General features: G+C 44.1%; 2 protein-coding genes across 13 annotated transcripts in view; one reads left to right on the plus strand and one right to left on the minus strand.

Moving 5' to 3' along the window:
• The first annotated feature begins 4439 nt into the window (after positions 1–4439).
• On the plus strand, positions 4440–12548 carry LOC118217281 (transmembrane protein 98-like). The gene is made up of 8 exons (XM_035399162.1): positions 4440–4664; positions 7549–7750; positions 8426–8646; positions 8950–9081; positions 9368–9401; positions 9501–9616; positions 9783–9842; positions 10218–12548. The coding sequence occupies exons 3-8, from the start codon at positions 8519–8521 to the stop codon at positions 10420–10422; spliced, it is 675 nt and encodes a 224-aa protein (XP_035255053.1). The 5' UTR covers positions 4440–4664; positions 7549–7750; positions 8426–8518; the 3' UTR covers positions 10423–12548.
• A 33-nt stretch (positions 12549–12581) lies between these two features.
• Positions 12582–18855, minus strand: part of LOC118217280 (supervillin-like) — a 43351-nt gene continuing 37077 nt past the window's right edge. For 9 of the 12 annotated variants that reach the window (XM_035399161.1, XM_035399151.1, XM_035399153.1 and 6 more), the window contains 7 exons: positions 17679–17889; positions 17294–17427; positions 16586–16741; positions 15713–15856; positions 14776–14888; positions 14366–14524; positions 12582–13913 (listed from right to left, as the gene is read on the minus strand). In XM_035399161.1, the coding sequence (XP_035255052.1) occupies positions 13827–13913; positions 14366–14524; positions 14776–14888; positions 15713–15856; positions 16586–16741; positions 17294–17427; positions 17679–17889 (1004 nt within the window). In that variant the 3' untranslated portion in view covers positions 12582–13826. The remainder of the gene's footprint in view (positions 13914–14365; positions 14525–14775; positions 14889–15712; positions 15857–16585; positions 16742–17293; positions 17428–17678; positions 17890–18855) is intronic. The other 3 variants (XM_035399156.1, XM_035399155.1, XM_035399152.1) reach the window with 3 other exon arrangements.

Raw genomic sequence — 18855 nt, forward strand, 5'->3', positions numbered from 1 at the left:
ATTAGCACTACTTAAGCAGAATAGTTCTGAAATTAATTCATATCAGCGCATAGCCTGCTTACACGCAAATCTTACTAAACCTTTTTCCCACAGAGCAGGATTTAGAAACAGGTCGTTTTTCACACGTTTACGCATTTGAAGCAGAAAACCTGTAATTTGTGAAGTCTATCCAGGCGATAACTTTGAGTCGCGGCCACTGACAGCCATAAAGCAGGGCAGGGGTTCCCATGAGGGGGGAAATGGCGGCTGGACGCTAGACGCGCTGACCTGTAGCAGAGCGACACGCTCCCTCTAAATCAGCCGGTTATGCAAGGGTGCTCCGGATAACGTGAAACAAGAAGAAGCAACCTTTCCTTTCTTATGACCGTGATGGAGAGGTTCGCAAGGTTCTGAAGGCCCTGCCCTGTAACATTGTTGTGGTTTGTAGGCGGCAGTGCAGTACAATGGGTAAGGAGTTGTGACCTAAAGGTCACAGGTTCGATTCTCCGGTTGGACACTGCTGTTGTACTCTTGAGCAAGGTACTTAACCTGCATTTCTTTAGTATATATCCAGCTGTATAAATGGGTGCAATGCTGTGTAAAAAAAAAAGTGTAATGTTTGAAAACTCTTAAAACTGTCTGTGGGACAGGATGCTGACCTCCCTATAGTGACACGATTTTGCACAATCTCTTCGCTGCGACCTGATTATCTTCTCCTTCTCCCTCTCCGTCTCTGACATGAAGACACACACTCATGACTACAAAAACACAAATGCTCGCAAAGAAAAACCTACAATCGAAAATTTCATTCCATTGGGGCGTTCTATGAGATGTATGTACAGTAGGCATTCTGCCGCATATGCGCTGAGGTTTCTGTGCCCGTGAGGCGTTGAAATCCGCCCTCTGAAGTTCCTCTGACTCAGTCCTACAGCTGGCTCCAGACACGCAGGCCGAAGACGAAAGGTAGCATACGCCGTCTACCCAGAAGGCTGTGCAGTCAAAAACGGAAAAGTGCCGCCAGCTACTCTCCGGCGCCGCTCGACAAGAAAACCGCAGCGGCGTGTCAAAGCCAGCGCCGTGCCTTCAGACACCCGCTAAGGGACGTGAGGAGCTCTCCCCAGAATGGGCCCATCCCCCCCCCCCCCGCCGCCCCCCCGTTTTAGACCCAACTCCTGGGCATGTGTGCACAGCCCGAGCTCCACAGAGACACTGTGGACAAGACAATGATCTTTGCCTGGCTCTACAATCTCTGTCTGAACCATTATAAAATGCATCAGTTGTCATTTCCTCTAAGATTTTATTTTTCTCCCCTTCTTTATTAACTTTGAAATAGTTTTCATTTCTTGAGCAAAAATGTATCTTCTCCCTGGGCCCTCTCTCTTTCTCACTCACAAATGCAAAGGAGCGCACATAATACACTCTAGTTAAAATGTGTGTGCTGGCAGAAATTAACCCGAGATGGCCAATGGAACATGCAGCCATTTAGCTGATAGACAAACAGTACATTATCGTACATTCATTTGGACCACAGAGCCCATAAGCCATCTTAAAAGCGCACTGTAGCCAAGGCAATTCTGCTTCAAAGTCAGGTCACTAGCTCGTAGTTCAACCAGGAGGAATTTCTACCGCCTACTTTCTGTAGCCTACACCATGGACATTGTCTGCACATCTACCCACGCCAATGTATTTTCACTTTCTAGGGCTACTGGCTGTTTTCCTCCGTGCTGAATCAACTGGAACTAAAACAATTGGAGGTTAAGACTGTCAGGGGAAAGAGTATCAAGGATCTGTCTCTGTGATTGGTTGTCTATGTCGCATACAGTGGGAGACAGAAGACAATACTTGTACGGAACGCCAAACCGGTCAGAATTGTGTTCTTCAAATAAGCTGTTAATGCATTACATGTCAACACATTAACATAAATACATGTTGTTAAGTCATAAAGTACAAATTGTTAGTGTGATGCTACATACAAAGTACATGTTTGTTTTTTGATCAAATCTGGTCAAATTTATTTTCTGGGTCTATCGGGTTGTGAAAACTATTTTGATGCATTACTGCCACCTACTGGACTGAACAGTGGTGAAAATGAGGGTGAGCTGAGATAAGATTTGTTGTCCACAACCTGGGTCATAAAATAAAATATTTTTGTCACTATTTCTTCATTATTTTGGTGCAAATAAGACAAGTAAAAATCCTTGCAAATTGAGTTTGTGGGTTTCAAAGGGTATGCAGTCACAGGCAGAAATGTAGTTTTTAACCTAAGGAGAATTTTGGGAACATTTGGCAGTGTTAAGCCATTTCATTTTCCTTTGTTTAATATATTAATTTGTCTATAGCACTTGTATTAACGATAGTAGTTTTTTCCCAATAGGTATCCAGCAATGGTGTACTAGAGCAGGGTTTGGCTGCAGTTTGACTGATGTTGTTAAAAGGGATTTGAGTGGAGGACAGTCGCTTGGCAATTTCATAGAGCTCACTTATCCGTTTCCACTGGTGAAGCAGCTTAAATTACAAAGTTTTGTTTCACATTGTAGCCTGTATCTGCATCTGAAACGTACACCAGCATGCACGAAAGTAACGTTACCCCAGGACCAGGATGAGAACTGTCCTTCATTTAAATCCCTTTAAACAGCATACAGGAAGCAACGACTCCCCCTTGTCGAATGAGCTACAGTTCAGTGCTTTGAAGGCCAGGCGGAAGCTCGCCATAATACAGCGAGAAAGCCTTTGCGATGGGCCGTATAGCAAGCACGCAAGCAAGCAAGCAAACAAACAAACACTCAAACAGTTGGTGTGATTCATAGCCCGAGAGGCATATACACAGGTAGAGCAGCACACAGTGCTGATGTAAGACTGCTAAAGTTAGCAAGATCACAGCTGTGTAGTGTAAACTCCACGGCCACTCACCAAAGACATCCAACTCGCCACAAATTCTCCTCTGATCACATCTCAATTTTGTGCCGATCCCCGTTAATTGTCCTCCCCCTCATCTGTTCCAGGACCCTTGGACACCTAGCAGGCTCAGTTCTTCGTATCCATAAATCATTGTATATTCAATCTCGTCCGTCTCCGTCGTGGGATTATTTTTCTAGTTTAAAACCACAATCTCACTCCAGGAATTTCCGCTAGGCGTATGTCACTTCCAGGTTTTCACCTCAATCAAGCTTTTGACTTGAGAGTGGCTAATAACTTGACAAAACCGAGTCCTGGAGGAATTATAAGCGTCCGTTTTCTTAAAGAAAATGCACGAAAGCCCATTAATACAGCATCTTCCACATATTATTTCACTGGGGATGCTAACCTGAAAGTTGTACTTAAAGCAGGTTATAACCTCATAAAGTCAAGCCAACGTTAGGCCAGAAAGATTGCAAAGGATTGCTTCTGTTTGCATCGGAAGAGGCAGATTATATTTCTCTCTTTTTCTATAGACACAGTTGTGTTCACAGTTCCATTAGACTGGTGTGGGATTGCTAAGTGTGGCCTGCAGGCTAGTACTGGCTGACTAATTTCGGTAAACTTCACTTGTTCAAGCCATGCCTTGTGCCACGCCATTGTGGGTGTGGCTTAATAAAACACCATTTTCACTGAATTTCTGCCTCTGCAGTTAGGATAATAATAATAATAATAATAATAATAATAATAATAATAATCCTCCACATGAGTCCAGTATTGCAAATCCCTTCAATGCAATCTGAAAGCTGCACTTCACTTGATTCTTTTCAGAATTATTTAAGTATTAACTAATATAGGCTAGCCTACTTAGTTTCCTGTTGGGTTACCATAAACATAGCCTACTTTATTCAGGCATGCTGTTGATCAAGCCCACCACCTAGCGGACAAGGTGAACCGTTATCACGCTTGAGAAATCAACAGAGTAGCGACATTCTACAGTAATGAGGGCTGCCAGTTTTAAGCAAGTTCCCTCGCAATGAGTAAAAACAAAAATATCGTGTGTGTGAGCTGATGATAGATGTTTGACTTTAAAAGTAGGCTAGGTCCGGGGGATCTTGTGTCTGAAAGTCAACTAAATTAAATATGGCTTCCAGAATAACTTTAGGCAACAATGGTTTGATCTCATAACAGGTGGAGGCAGCAATAACAGCAAAAAGGTCAGCTATTACATTCAGAGCAAGTCATCCTGTATTTATAAGGCGTTTTTTTTTAAAGTCGGGGTTAGTCAACCAAAAAAACTAAGGATTTGGCAAACCCGGGCCCCAGAAACTATACGTTGAATAATATGAATATGTAGCATTAATAAATATTATTGTTTCTTTGATCAGAATTTGTGGTGGTCAAGGTGTTCAGTAGCTCATGTTGTTTTGGACTTCTGGGGTGGAAGTCAAATCGTTGATAGTTTCAACGGCAATTGGATAATTCAACTTTGGTGCGTGCGAAAGTGAAAATACATTATTCATGTCGGCTAGCCTATGATAGCCTATTCCTCCGGTGTTTATCCACGCCTTCAGGAACTTCGCGGAGAAACACTGTGCACAGCCGAGTGCATAATCTGTAAGCAAACTCCCCCAGACTGAGGCCAACGAATTTTATCCACTTCGGCCTAACTGCCAGTATGCGCCATACAGCAATACAGCTCCGTGCCGTTCTGGGTCCGTGAATTCCCGGGGATATATTATGAACTTTCTGGGCTAAGGCAAGACAGCGATGTGAATAATCGTCAACAGGTGAGAGTTTCAGTTTCTTCATGGATTTATTGAAACTTCTATGGAGTAGCTGAATTCATCATTGCAACCATGGAATATCTACAATAGGCTATGCGTAAATTAACAATTGGCTTATATTCAGCGGAACAAAACTGGCATACATTCTATATTAAACTTAAGTCAATATCAGCCTAATCTTGTCAATGCTTATGAAAGACAATCCATTCCCATGCCACACATGCGGTTTTTTAAAATTCTTATTTAAAACTCAATGCACTCCACCTTTTCGGCTGTATTTTGACACAATTGCGCAATTGAGAAAATGGGGTGATTTGTAGCCTAGGCCTACTTTCTAAAGCGCAGGTGGGTCAAATGTGGCCTTGAGGACGTTGTTTGCCCACAATCTATGTGAGTTCATTTTACGCTGGAAATTATACTGATTGTGGTGCAGACTATTGGTCCAGGCAATTTTTGTCCCAGCATGTTTCCATTTGTAAAATAATTTTGCTGAATGTTGGTGGAAGTTTTCTTGGCCATGTAAGCAAACATTTCTGCTTTTCCTATTTATTGAATGCAGGTCTGTCCTTAGGATATATTTATTATTATAGCCACTATTCTCTGTCTCACCCTAGGGAAGTCATACAGAATTTACTTGCAATGTGAAGAGTAGTGCTAATTTGACTGACGTTAGAAAATTAAGGAAGATATAAAATGTGTTTGGAAATTTAGAAACCCTAGCATTTAGAATAGCATTGATTGTACATGTGCCACAAAAGATTAATGTTTCTGTATAAAGGCTTCTGTCGTGCATGATAAACAGTTGAATGCATGTTGAACACTTGTGTGCATCTTTCCTTTTTCGGTGCAAAGCTGTGAAAAGTGAGGGCCTGTGTTAGGTAAAGAGCTAGACTGGGCACCACTCCAATGTAGTCACTTGATTCAGTGAATTCGGGAACTTTGGAGGAGAGTTGCTCACTTGTGAAATGGGCTTTAATTCTTAAAGCAGCTTTCACAAGATGGTATTTATTAAGGTTGTATATTAAGGTTTCCTTTTTCTTTGCTGAACACAATATCTCAAATGGACCTTTAATGTTTTCGGTCATGAGCGGTCTATTTTCAATTTTAGGCAAGACTGGAGTTTCCAGATTATCATAGCGGTCGTAAGAAGATGAAATGTGAAGAGCTTATGGATCAAGTAATGTGCATATGTCCGATTATATATGCATAGGCCAGTTTTTGGGTTTTTTTTTTGCAAAGTTGTTCATATTATAACTTCAGTATAAAGGTTTGTTTAAACCTTTGCTAACTAGACAAAGCTGTGACCGTCTAAATATTGTGAATTTCGCGATCTCTCTCGCTAATCCTGCCATTCTGTAATTGCTAGCTGAAAAGAGTGCTCTTGTTGGGGATACACCCAATTTTTATTTATTTTTATTTTTAAACATAACCTTAGTGGCCTTATCATCAGAATGGAGTTGGTCACCTGTTCTATTACAGGACAAGCTGCTTGTCATCCACACCGTTTCACTGTAGATAGCCTATTAACCTGATGCTAAATCTAACACTGCAGCGGATGGCGCCGAGTGGACCCTCACAACATTCAGACCCGCAGATTCTCACTGCAGCAGCCGGAATCGAAACCGTTAACCTTCCAGAGAACATTATGCTACGATTAGTGGGCCGCGGATTAATCCTATTAAAGAATTATGACATTCCAGACTTTTCAGATGACGGCTGTTCAAGGCTAACGTGCACAGCTGAAATTTTTAGACAGTGTCCTTTTCGTCAGATGGTGGCTATCTGTCTGGCACCTGCCGTAGTGGCCAGCATTCTGAATAGTTTCATAGTCCATTGTCTGATGAAGGGCTTTTAATATGACACAGCTCCTGGTTTACTGAAAGGTTAGCTACTTCACATCACAGTCTATGCTTCACATCTCCCAAGTTGGCAGGAAATTTAGAGCCTGAATAGACCAAGGCCAAAATCACAATTATAATACTGAAATAAGAAAATACTGTATGGAGAAGTTAATGTACCAGACATGCATATTTAAAATGACAATTTCAAACTAATAATATAATAATGCTGTATGGAGAGATGTGGGTTGGACTTCACAACGCTGGATAAATGTGTAAAGGCTGTGTTGTAGTTGCAATAATGGGAACTGCCCCCATCACCCAGAAACAGGACAAAATAAAAATAAGACTGAAATAAAGCTCTCAATTGTTCTTTCAATATGTCTTATATGTCTTGCAAAAATTGAGTTCTATAGCCACAAGAATGAATATCTGCTTTGCACATGATGCTTTCATTTTGTCAAACTGTGGATAAGCTTATACCTATTTTGTGTCAATTCTTTTGTCATTCTGTACCCTTTGTAACATTACTCTCAATACAAATACAAAGCTCTCTTTTAATTACACTGTTTCATTTTTTCTTTTTTGGGGGAAAGGTGAACTTTTCTCTCAATTCTTAAGGTCACCGTTGCTTAAATTAATTTGATGTCTTTTCCAGACCTCTTGGTTGAAGAGATGCAAAAATGTTTTTGGCTTTAAAAAGGTATGAAGGTATTGAGCATTGTATTTACTCTGATCAGATTTGGGTTGAATACAGTTTAAAGGAATAGTTGACTTTATGGGGTTTAAAAAAAAAAAAAATTCCAATGTTAATGTATGCTTTATAGTTTGGGCTGTATGGACCCGTCCCAGCCTTTAGACTTTGATGAAGGGCTTTTAAATATTCATCTAAAATATCCAATGACCTGCTGGCTTTACATTGGCTGGAAGAAGAGGGGCGTATTCTCATTTTCACCTGTGCCGCGTCGTTCAGCTGGCCAAACCCATGCCAGTTACTCTGTGCCCGGCAGAAGGGGGGATTTCTCACAGGAAGTTGTTTGATTTAACAGGCTTGGCGGAGTGACAGCGGCTCTATTGCAGGCCTCTCTGGGGCGCCGCGCTGGGCTTGGCTAAACAGTAACTCGGCGGCACAGAGGTCGGGTGGGCGCGGCCCTGTTTGTTTTCGGCGAAACTTCACCGCGAGGAGGCCGCGCGACCGGGGGCTCCGACTCAAACGCCGAACCCGCTCGGAACCCCGCGCTCCGAAAAACGGTAAGGGGCTGTTTTGGTTCTCGCCGAGCGTCTGATTCGCCTGTATTTTTTTATGCCAAATGGATGCGGGCCCCACAGCTGTTCAAGCTGCCCTGCGTAGAATGGGTTGAAAAGGCTGGGCCTTTTCCTGTAATACACAGTGTGTGATAGTTTATGGTACTGTTTTTCAGAGTACAGCAGGAAGCGATTTTTGGTAATATGGGGACCAGTCATGTCCCACCGTGGAGTCCAAATGTTGATCTGCTGTTTATTTCTTTGTGCTAAATCACTCACACATTGGAGTAAACTTCTAAGTTTAAATTTTAAAGAAGACAACAACAACAGAAGAGATTTTTTTTACGACTCTCAGTCTGATAAGTACAGAACGTGTCCAGGAGACAGAGGTGGCATTGTTCCAGAAACGTTTTGGGGTTTTAACTTTACCGACATCCAGCCAGGCTGTGTACACTGTACAGGTGTGCCTCGGCAAACATGTCCGTGTGCCAAAGATTAATTGTAGCACTCATTCTCGCGCTGAAACCTTTGATCGATAGCATGGAAAATGGCTTTTTTTGTTCCCTGTTTGCTGTGACCGTAGTTAGCCTAGTCTACTCATAAGGCAGACTGGGCCATGATGTGGCAGCACTCTTTCTCACAAAACTCACTTACAGGAAGAAACGGAACTACTTTTTTCAGATGAGTGCAGGCCCGTAGGTGTACAGATCCCCACTCGCTGTTCCGTGCCCTGGGCTTCCGAAAGCACCTGTCGCCGTGGGAGCAGGCGTCGGCATGGAGACCGTGGTGATCGTGGCGATCGGGGTGCTGGCCACCATCTTCCTGGCGTCCTTCATCGCCCTGGTGGTGGTCTGCTGCCACCGATACTGCCATCCTGCACACCTGCTGCAGTCTGAAAGCAAGTCAGTATCCAATCGCGGGAGGGGAGCGGAGCTGGGGAAAAGGGGGGAGGGGGGTGAAAGTAGCAGAACAGCATCACCTGGATTTAGTCAGCGTTCTTCCCAAAAATCTGATTTACAGTTAAATGCTTTCTTTTAACTCTGTGGTGGCATGTGTGTGTGTGTGTGAGAGAGAGAGAGATGCATATGAGACAGGGTGTGGTCAGAGCTTTGTGGAAGTAGAGAGGGTTTGGTCGGTTCTGAATTAAAATCTAGAGCGTACGTTCAGACTGCGGTCTCATTCTGCGATGTCCCATCCCTCCTCAGACCCAATGTCGATCTGATCGGCGCCATGGAAACGCAGAGCGAGGCCTCGGAGGTGGAGCTGGACAACGTGGTCATCACCAACCCCCACATCGAGGCCATCCTGGAGAACGAGGAATGGATCGAGGACGCCTCGTATGTTTCTTACTGTCATGGTCATCTCCTTCATCCTAATCGTCACTATATGATCAGTGTCATCATCGTATTCATAATCATCTGTACCCTCATAACCTTAATCACTATATAATGAGCAGCATCAAAGCTGCTACCAAAAACTCACATTAATGTTATTACTTAAGGATTTATTGGCCTTCTTCACTTAGTCAAATCTACATTAACAAGCGTGCAGTTATACTTGTTTTGGTTGTTGTAAAACGTTTGCATTCATAAATGTCCTTATCATTTCTTCCTCTTCTTACAGTGGTTTAGTGTCACATTGCATCTCCATCTTAAAGGTAACAGTTGCCCCCCCCCCAGCTTAACACAGGCTTAAGAACTTTAAAGAGTGGAACTTTATCCTCTTAGATTGGCCCATATCTGCACCTCTCCCGCAGATTTGCCATACCCTGACTGAGAAGCTCGTAGCCATGACGATGGGTTCGGGGACAAAGGTCAAGGCCCCTGCCAGCCTCAGTGACATCATCACCGTGGCCAAACGCATCAGCCCCAGGTGTGTCTGCAATTAGTAAGATTAATAATAAACGGAAACACACAAGCTCATTGCCAGCTGGATCAGTTCTGCACTGTTTAGTTCTTTAAATACAATGCTGTGCTGTGGGTCTGCCCCTCTTAACTGTTTAGGCCTTTAATTCAGACTCTGTCCCGTGTCTCTGCAGGGTGGACGATGTTGTGAGATCGATGTACCCGCCTCTGGACCCAGTACTCCTCGATGCCAGGCAAGACGGTTATTTTAAGCTATCAGAGGACTCTAGCTCTGCTTGCAGGATAGCCGTACCCTGCTGATGTGTGAACATGCACAGTTGCACAGTGATACATTTATCACTAAGACAGCACGCTGAAGAGGGCGGCAACATGATTTTACCAACAGTTGAGAATTCTCTATTTTCTTATTTGTATAATAATACAAATGAAATTCTTACTATTATTAGTATCAGTAGTATGATGAGTATTGTTGTTGTTATTATTATTATTATTTTGAGAAATTAATAATATAGAATGCATTTTATGTTATACATTAGGAATGAATGTGCATAATAAAAGATTATATTGTCTGTTATTCATGGGCATGTGATTGAATTTTGTCCCTGCAGGGCCACCGCCCTCCTTCTGTCAGTCAGCCACCTGGTCCTGGTGACCCGTAACGCCTGTCACATGGCCGGCAGCACCGACTGGATCGACATGTCGCTGCACGCCGCCCAGGACCACATGGTGGCGCTGCGGGAGGCGGCGCTGGCGTCCGAGCCCGACCACGCCCCTCCTGCGCCTGAGGTCGTCCAGAGGGAGCAGGCCATCTAGGCCTCCTCTGAACAGGGCCTAGACCTGCTGCGAACGTCTCCTGGATCTCCTCTGAACAGTATCTGTATCTGCTCCGGAGAGGGTATAGATCCGCTCGGAAAAGGTGTCTAGATCCGCCAACGGCACCTAGATCTGCTCTGAAAAAACAGTCCTGCAAGGCTTCAGGAGCACTCACACACACACTGTACATACACACTCCAGCTATACCCAGGGATGGCCAATAACACAGCAAAATACACCATGTCTTTCAGTTAAAAAATAAATACCTCCCAAGTAATGAATCTATAAACAACTATTAAAATGGTGGAGGCAATGGCTGCTTCATAGGTGGCTCAGAGGAGTAAACCAAAACAAAGAGGCAAACAACTTGTGTTACATACATGTAAATGCATATTATTTTAACACGCGTATCAAGTACTGTCCATCCCTGGCTACAGCCTTAATTCTGACAGATGTTCAGAAAAAACTGAAAAACGACGAAAACTCTAAAACTTCAACCATAGAAATACTACTTTAAAACCCCCAGAATGCACCTCGGAAGGGGGGGCGGGATTCTTGACCCCTCCAATTGCATGAGAAAGGAACCTTGCTCCTCTGGAAGATTTGAAATCCTACATTTCAGACCGCCTGAGCAGTCAGGAAACAAAGGTGTGTCCAATTAACAGGGGAAATCGCACTAAACGCCAAATCGGTTCCTGCTAATGCTTAGTCAGCCCTTATGCAACTGCCAAAATAACTGCTCTTTCTCAGCTCTTACTGTTGCCAGTGGAGCTGCAAACCTGGATGCCAGACCGATATTTTCACACTGCAGGAATCCATCCCACAGGGACTTAAGTATCTTTTTGAGCCAAAAAGTGTACCAATAGATTAAAGCACAAAAAAGCCACTGTGTTAAAGGAAGTCTGCGCATTGATGGGTTCCAGTTTGACTAAACCTCTCTGACATCAAACAGTGGGGCATTTTCACACTCGGTGGGGACTTTCAGGCACTTCACTGAAATCCTTTATGAAGGATCAGTCCTTAATCCATACACAGTGCCTTTTCTGATCATGGGAATGGACTACATGCACAGGGGTCCTGCCTCTTAAAACAATGACATATATGTGCAAACTGCCCTCATGGAAATTATATATACTGCAGTATATTGTTACTATTCTAGCTTCTTGAGAAAATAATATTGTATTTAACAACAGTTTCCTAATACAGCAACAATTTTTATATTGCCGATATATTGTCATGTGGTGCAATGTATTGATAATATACTGTACTTGTTCCACTGTTTCCGTAAAGGTCACCCATGTGCAGAAGTGCAGTAAACAGGTTGCTGTCTCATATCAAAAAGAAAGAGGAAAAACAATGCGGGGATCTGAGAGAGCTCTTATGTAGATACTATTGGTGTGGGAACGTGCTTCTCTTAGCACTGTGGGCTAGGAGTGACCCGTAGGCTAATCTCGCTGTAATCTGCAGTCAACACACTGTTGTGGAATGCACCCGCCCCCCCCGGTTCAGACCAGGGCGGGACCGTGACCGCACGGTCGGCAGAAAGCAGGAAGGATTTGCGCCTGGTTTTCGGGAGAGGGGTGGGGACCGGTTTAAGTCACCCCAGCATAGGACCAGTGTCTCTGGGCCTGTTTATCAATTTACAGCACCTCAAGGCATCGGAGATGTGATAAAAAGAACACAGTGCATCCTGCCGATTAGCTTAGCAAGTGAACAGCAGCGACTATGTACAGTAAACCACGCTTCAGTGATAAATGTATGTGCTGTAGGATTTACGTGTCATAAAATTCAGACATAGAGCAACACTGGAGTTCTAAAATTTTGAATGTCGGTGACACTGGGTGTTCAAGGGCACCAGCTGATTCTGTGTCATTTTGGTTGTTTTTTCCAGCTGTGATTTAAACAGAATTCCACAGCAGAAAAGAGATTGTGTTTCCACAGACATACAGAGCTCTACTCAAGCAATAGAGTCATGACACACATCCAGAAAAAACACTGGTTTTCATTTTCCAACCAATGTGTCGAGCCTTTGTACTGTTTACTGTTTACCACGTGACTGGTGTTCTGTTTTGTGTTCTTTTACTCAGTTGATTTGAAATCACTAAATGAGTTTCTGTAAAATACACTTACTGTATGGGTTTGTTACTTTTTTGAAGTTTTTTTTTTTTTTTTTCTCAGATTCATTTCTACAATATAGCCATACATTTCACTTTCAGTCTTTTCAAATGAAAAGCACAAATTAATGTTAAAAAAAAAAGAACCAATTTAAAGTCATAAAAATGTTTTAAAAGCTTGAACACACATGTACTGTGCTTTTTTATGACGGTCTGGGTCTATGGCTATACGGTTTACCTTTTTTTAAATGGTAAAGTTATTCCTTAGACAGCTGTGCCGACATATCATAAAAGAGTTCATATCGCACCATGTTACATTTATTTAAAAACAGAACTGAATCAAATTTTTTTTACAGAATTTTTTTTTTGCACAGGAGCAATATTTGTTTTACAAATTCATAGCTTTGAAGGTAGTTCAACATCCAGGTGCTAATCCAGCACAGAGCCATGAACAGCGTGAGAAGTACTCTCTCGGTTAAAGGAGTACCCTGTATGCATAGACTAGTGTGGAGTAACCACTCCCTCCGAGTACACACAGACCACACAGAGTGAAGTAGAGTCTTTTAACACTCTGAGTATGTCCTAACTAGTGAGGAGTAAGTACTCTCTCTGTTAGAGGAGTACCCTGTATGCATAGACTAGTGTGGAGTAACTGCTCTCTCTGAGTGTGGTCTTTTAACACTCTTGAGTATGTACCAACCAGTGAGGAGTGAGTACTCTCGATACTTAGTATGTACAGACTGGTATACAGACCAGTTGGTCTGAGTATGTAAAACCAAAATTTGGAATAACTATTGTGCGCGCTTAAGAGTACAGGAGTATCTACTCTTCATACTCAGAGTCGAGTAACTGCTCTGAACACTCTTGAGTATGCATAGACCAGTTTGTGCACTTAACCATAAGCACCATGTTAGTGAATAGTAGGGTTTTTTTTACCCTATTGTCATATCTTGCATGATTTTAGATACAGGAAAACATTACATTTACAATATACAACATGTATATTTTTAGATTTGTCTTCAATGTATATAGCTTAATTGAGCGTCATTTAGAAAATAGTTTTTTCTGAAGTTAAAGGCATCTTTTCTCCCAGAAAGAAGTCACTGGGAGAAGACTGTTTAAAATGAGATATGAGAAAAACATGGCTAATCCAGAATGTACAGTCTGAGCATTGTCACTTTACAAGAAAAATAATGCTTTTCTTAAAAATTCAACATACAAAAAAGTGCAGAGTGTTTCTCCCATTATTTGCAGACAGAAAAGAGTCAAATATAATTTCTTCTTTTTGTTTCAAATCAGTCCTTTACTTTTTTTCAAGCTGAGTTGTTTGCAGTCTGGAAGGGAGTTGAACTCTTCCCTCTTCATCTCCAAAACCCTCTGAAAGATTCAGACAGGAAATGACTCAATTGAGCAAAAAGAAACCTAGCTGGCTTGAAGATCCTAGTGAAATATATCGGTGGATCTTGCTTTAGTTTAATTAGCACAGCAGCCTCCCTTAAATTTTCTAAATCCATTCTCTGCAATGGGGGAAGGGGGAGACATATACTTTGGTGACATCATTTGGGGTGGGGGTCTGCACATTTTCTTCATATTGGTTTGCAGGCTGAAGTAATATATATGTCACACAAATAAATTAGATATGTAAAATATTTTTAATGTGAAGACCAACGTATTAAATCAAAGGAGGTTATGGCCAGAAATTGAATTTTTGGGAGATTGTGGGGGTGTGGCCTAAAATGGGCAGAGTACATTGTGGAGGCGTGGCCTAAAATGGGTAGATGAGTGTGCGGGGGCTTGGCCTAAAATGGAGATTAAGGGGCGTGTCTTACTTGGAAATCCAGGTCAGAGAGGTAGGTCTCCAGCCGCAGGGGGTCCACCCCCTCGGGCAGCGGCCTGCCCAGCAGCTCCTCCACCGAGTACTGGGCTTTAGTGAGACGAGCCAGGGCATCCCGCACCAGCGTCACCTTGCTCCGCACCGGCTCCCCCTGCTGGCAGACACAGTCATTACCACACAGCACGCGCAGAGAACAGGCTCTGCACCGGCTCCCCCTGCTGGCAGACACAGTCATTACCACGCAGCACACAGTCAGCTCAGCTGTGGATAGGCTCTACTATTGGAAGCCTGGTTTTGGGGCCCCTTTCTTACATACAGCCTGGTTTTGGGGTCCTTTTCTTACATATAGCCTGGTTTTGGGGTCCCTTTCTTACATACAGCCTGGTTTTGGGGTCCCTTTCTTACCTGCAGGCTGGTTTTGGGGTCCCTCTCCCAGCGGGGGAAGACGTTGGTGAAGGTGAGGGGCTCAGTGCCGGTGTGTATCAGGTAGGCCTGGGGAGGCCGTCTCGAGTTCTTCTCTGGAAGACCAGGAAAGAGCTCTCAGCAGGTCCACAGACAGACACTTCGCATTACTGCTCTTACTGTACATACAGACAGTCACCTAAAAGAACTAGAAACCCACCAGCGAATGGTTCTGATGCTTCCAAAATATTGTGGATGCATCTTCTTGGCTTAGTTTGAGTGTATTCATCCCCTTAGAAGGCAAGGTCAATGTAAAACCCTACTTAATGGTTCTGAGTGGCCCTTTTCACTCCACAAAAAAGCATTTATTTCCTACAGAGGGGTGTCCTTCAAGATGACAATGTCACTGTCCACAAAGCACAAGTGGTTTAAGGAGCATGGCACTGACGTTATGCTTGCGTTAAGGCCTTCTCAGTCACCAGGTCTGAATACAAACGAGAATTTATGGAATGTTCTGGAATGACAGCTGAGACGACGGTTTTCATTCACTAAGAGCGAGGTGTTTCACCATAGAAGAATGCCATGATATTCCTCCTGCAGAATTCCAGATGCTGGTGGACTCAGTGCCACAGTGCGTACACAAATGGTGTCCCATGACCCTGTCAACTGACTACATTGGTGTGCCCTTTTTTGTTCACTCTGTAAAACCGAAATCCTCAGTCTGCCTGGACCACTGCTGGGCCTGATCTCTCTCCACTGCTGGACTGACCCTGCAGCTCCACGCTTTCAGTACTGACCCTGCAGCCCCACCTCTGCAGTACTGACACACAGACAGTAGCCCCCCGAGCCCCACCTCTGCAGTACTGACACACAGACAGTAGCCCCCCGAGCCCCACCTCTGCAGTACTGACACACAGACAGTAGCCCCCCCGAGCCCCACCTTTGCAGTACTGAAGCACGGTCTCCATGGCGCACTTCCTCTCGCTGTCCCAGCGAGACCGAGCCGCGCCCAGGGACTCTGAGTCACCAGGAACCTCTCCCTGCCACAGGTACACCTCCAGGTGGTTATCCAACAGGAACTGGGCTACAGACACACAGACAGGCAGACACAATACAGTATTAGAGTATCTGCATTGCTATTTATGGCAAATGGGCATGGATTCATGGTGCAGCGTTCATATCATGGTAATTCTTTTTTATTTTTTATTAAATGACATCCTGTCATTAACACATGAATCTTTACAGATATGATTTTTCTTCTGGTGATTTTGATTTTTATCACAGGGAATTATATGAGTGTTCATTCAACAAGAGAGGCAATGGAGACACAACCTGTCTTTGAACTAAACTGTAGGCTACAAAATCCTACTGGAAGTGCAGAGCCTTACTGACATAGAGCAAAGAGACGTTATCCACAGGTCTAAGCCAAATCCTGAAACTGAGTCTGAATCCTGAGACTGAATCACCCCTATCCAATCAGCTAAGCAGCTCAGTTCCCTGGCTTACTCTAAATCCATGGTGCTACAGTATATGTACAGCAGACCTGGGTCAAATACGTATTTGTTACGGATTCAAATACTTTTCTCTGCTCTATTGATCTTGCCTGGTGTAACTGAGCCTGCCAATATGACCAGAAGGCAGGCTTTGCACTTTTTGAGAGTATGTCATTGGTTCTAATACACCAGACAAGATCAGTAAATCGTAGAGAGGTATTTGAATCCAAAACAAATACGTATTTGACCCAGGTCTGATGTACAGCATTTAGTGCTGTGGTGTCTCAACCTGGCTGTGTGGGCGTGGCTTTGGTGCCCACCTGGCTGTGGGACAGAGTACAGGTTCTCCTGTAGGAAGGGCATGGGCGTAACCGTGCCAACCACCCGAGCGGGGCCCACAATCTCCTCCCCCTCGAAGACTCCGGCGCTGGCACCGAGGCGGAACAGGCGCGGGGTGAAGTTGTACTTCCCAGGGTCTGTGGAGAGACGACAAACCGGCCAATCAAAACAGCCGCCTGACAGTATTCAATACTTTCATCATCCTGTTTGCGCAACGATTCTATGCTTCAACCCAGGAATGGGCCGTGTATACCTGCGTAAATTAAATTAACTTGTCATGATTCAGATGCACAACAAGTAATGTTAACTTAACAGCCATGGTGAAGTAAATGTGTTTTACGAAAATCTATGATTGAGCACGATTCAAACACGTTTCCTTCAAGGATACACACATTTGAAATATGCGTTCAAGTGTACGTATTTTATATGTAATACACTTTCGTCATACTTTTCTTGTACGGTTTATACCTCTGTGGTGGCAGCATAACAACTTACGCCTCCACCGTTTTATAGAAGTTTACATATTTATTTGGGAGGTATGCAAATTTTTCACATCCCTACTTGTGTAGCCCTTTAGCCCTTACAGTCTGTGTGGTTCATTGCCCTTTGGAGCTCTCTCACACAGACTGTGAGAGAGGTATAGGCAGTTCCACGTAATTTCAGGTGCAGGTGTGGTTAGTGGCCAGTACCTTGCAGCATGCAGTCATAGGCCTTCCTGTCCAGTTTCCCCACGGCGTTCCAAAACTCAACAGGCTCCGCCCCTTCCTCCACCTCCTGCACCTTCAAATTGCTGCTACTGCTCAGCCCCAGCTCTGGAGGACACCTAACACACACACACAAGCATGTGCAGACACATACACATACACACACGCACACACACAGAAGCATGTGCAGACGCATACACATACACACGCATGCACACACACATGTGTAGACATGCACACACACACACACAAACGTGCAGACACACACACACACACACACGTGGACACACACACGTTAATATCCTATTTTACACATATTTATATTGTGCATATGTGTATGTGGCATGGGTTTTGCACGCAGCTCACGCACATCTGTGTCATTCTCTCAGCAGCCCTCCTGCCCACGTCGCGGGTGCTGGAGTGGGCCTTGCAGCCGAACCACAGGAAGAGCGCCCCCTGCTGGGCGTGGAGCAGGACGAGGGAGCCGCGGGATCGCAGGCTGGCGCAGCAGCAGTCCACCTCCAGCAGGGACCCCTCATCCGCCAACTCCCCCCGCACACAGAACAACCGCCAGCCTCCTGCTGAAAACACACAGCACAGGCATAGGAAAATCACCCTCAGTGCAGACACAGGGGAATCATCCTCGGCACAAACACAGGGGAATCACCCTCAGCACAGACACAGGAGAATCACCCTCAGCAGAGAAAATGGGGAATGACCCTCAGCACAGACACTTGGAAATCATCTTCAGGACTAACACAGGGGAATCATCCTCAGTATAGTGGAATGGCTACATAATGGTACACACACTGTGACAAAGATGTCTAACGCCTAGGCTGGCACATCACCACTGCAGCATTAAGTGTCCAGCCAGTCAGAGAGTCTTCAGATCTCTTGTGATCTTGTGATCTGACTGTCTGTTCCATAACTACACATGAATGGCTCAGGCAAAGGGATTCTTACCAGTACTTTCAAACATACAGAAAGAGAGGCCGTGTCAGTCAGTACAGTATCATGTAAAGCACACAGAACAAGCAGCACAGAGAAGCACATCACTGGGACTGTGACTGGCTACCAGCATGATTCTGAATACTGCTTTTCAACCAGAGGCTGAGGCCAGACCATAGACCGTATAAAGGGCCAGACGCACACCGTCTGTGCTAGGGCTGTCAAAAAATATTCAGATATATATATATATATATATATGTATGTTTGTGTGTGTGTGTGTGTGTGTGTAAGTTTCAAATGCCAAATCAGATTCACGAATGCAACGCGACTTTCAGTGCTGCCGTGGGTACCTAGCGTAATGTCCCCTGTCACATCACAGTGAAGCATTTTCTTCTGCTGAGAACACTGTGAACCAAAAGCGTTCTGCCCTTGAACCACAACAAGCTGCATGTCCAGCACAATGGACAGCTTTCATAACTCTCATCCAGCAAGAATGTTGTTAATTTTTCCATGAAAAATGTTTCTTTTGTCAGTGTCAGTACTGTCTGTTCCAGTGTCAGTGCTGTCTGTACCTGTGTTGGTGCTGTTTGTACTGCCGC

Source organism: Anguilla anguilla, chromosome 17 (genome assembly GCF_013347855.1).
Source record: "Anguilla anguilla isolate fAngAng1 chromosome 17, fAngAng1.pri, whole genome shotgun sequence".
Classification (NCBI taxonomy): domain Eukaryota; kingdom Metazoa; phylum Chordata; class Actinopteri; order Anguilliformes; family Anguillidae; genus Anguilla; species Anguilla anguilla.

Coding starts and splice junctions, on each gene's coding strand:
- LOC118217281 (XM_035399162.1), top strand. CDS start 8,519: ATGGAGACCGTGGTGATCGTGGCGATCGGGGTGCTGGCCACCATCTTC. Junction 8,647..8,949: donor CTGCTGCAGTCTGAAAGCAA/GTCAGTATCCAA, acceptor ATCCCTCCTCAG/ACCCAATGTCGATCTGATCG. Junction 9,402..9,500: donor ATTGCATCTCCATCTTAAAG/GTAACAGTTGCC, acceptor CCTCTCCCGCAG/ATTTGCCATACCCTGACTGA.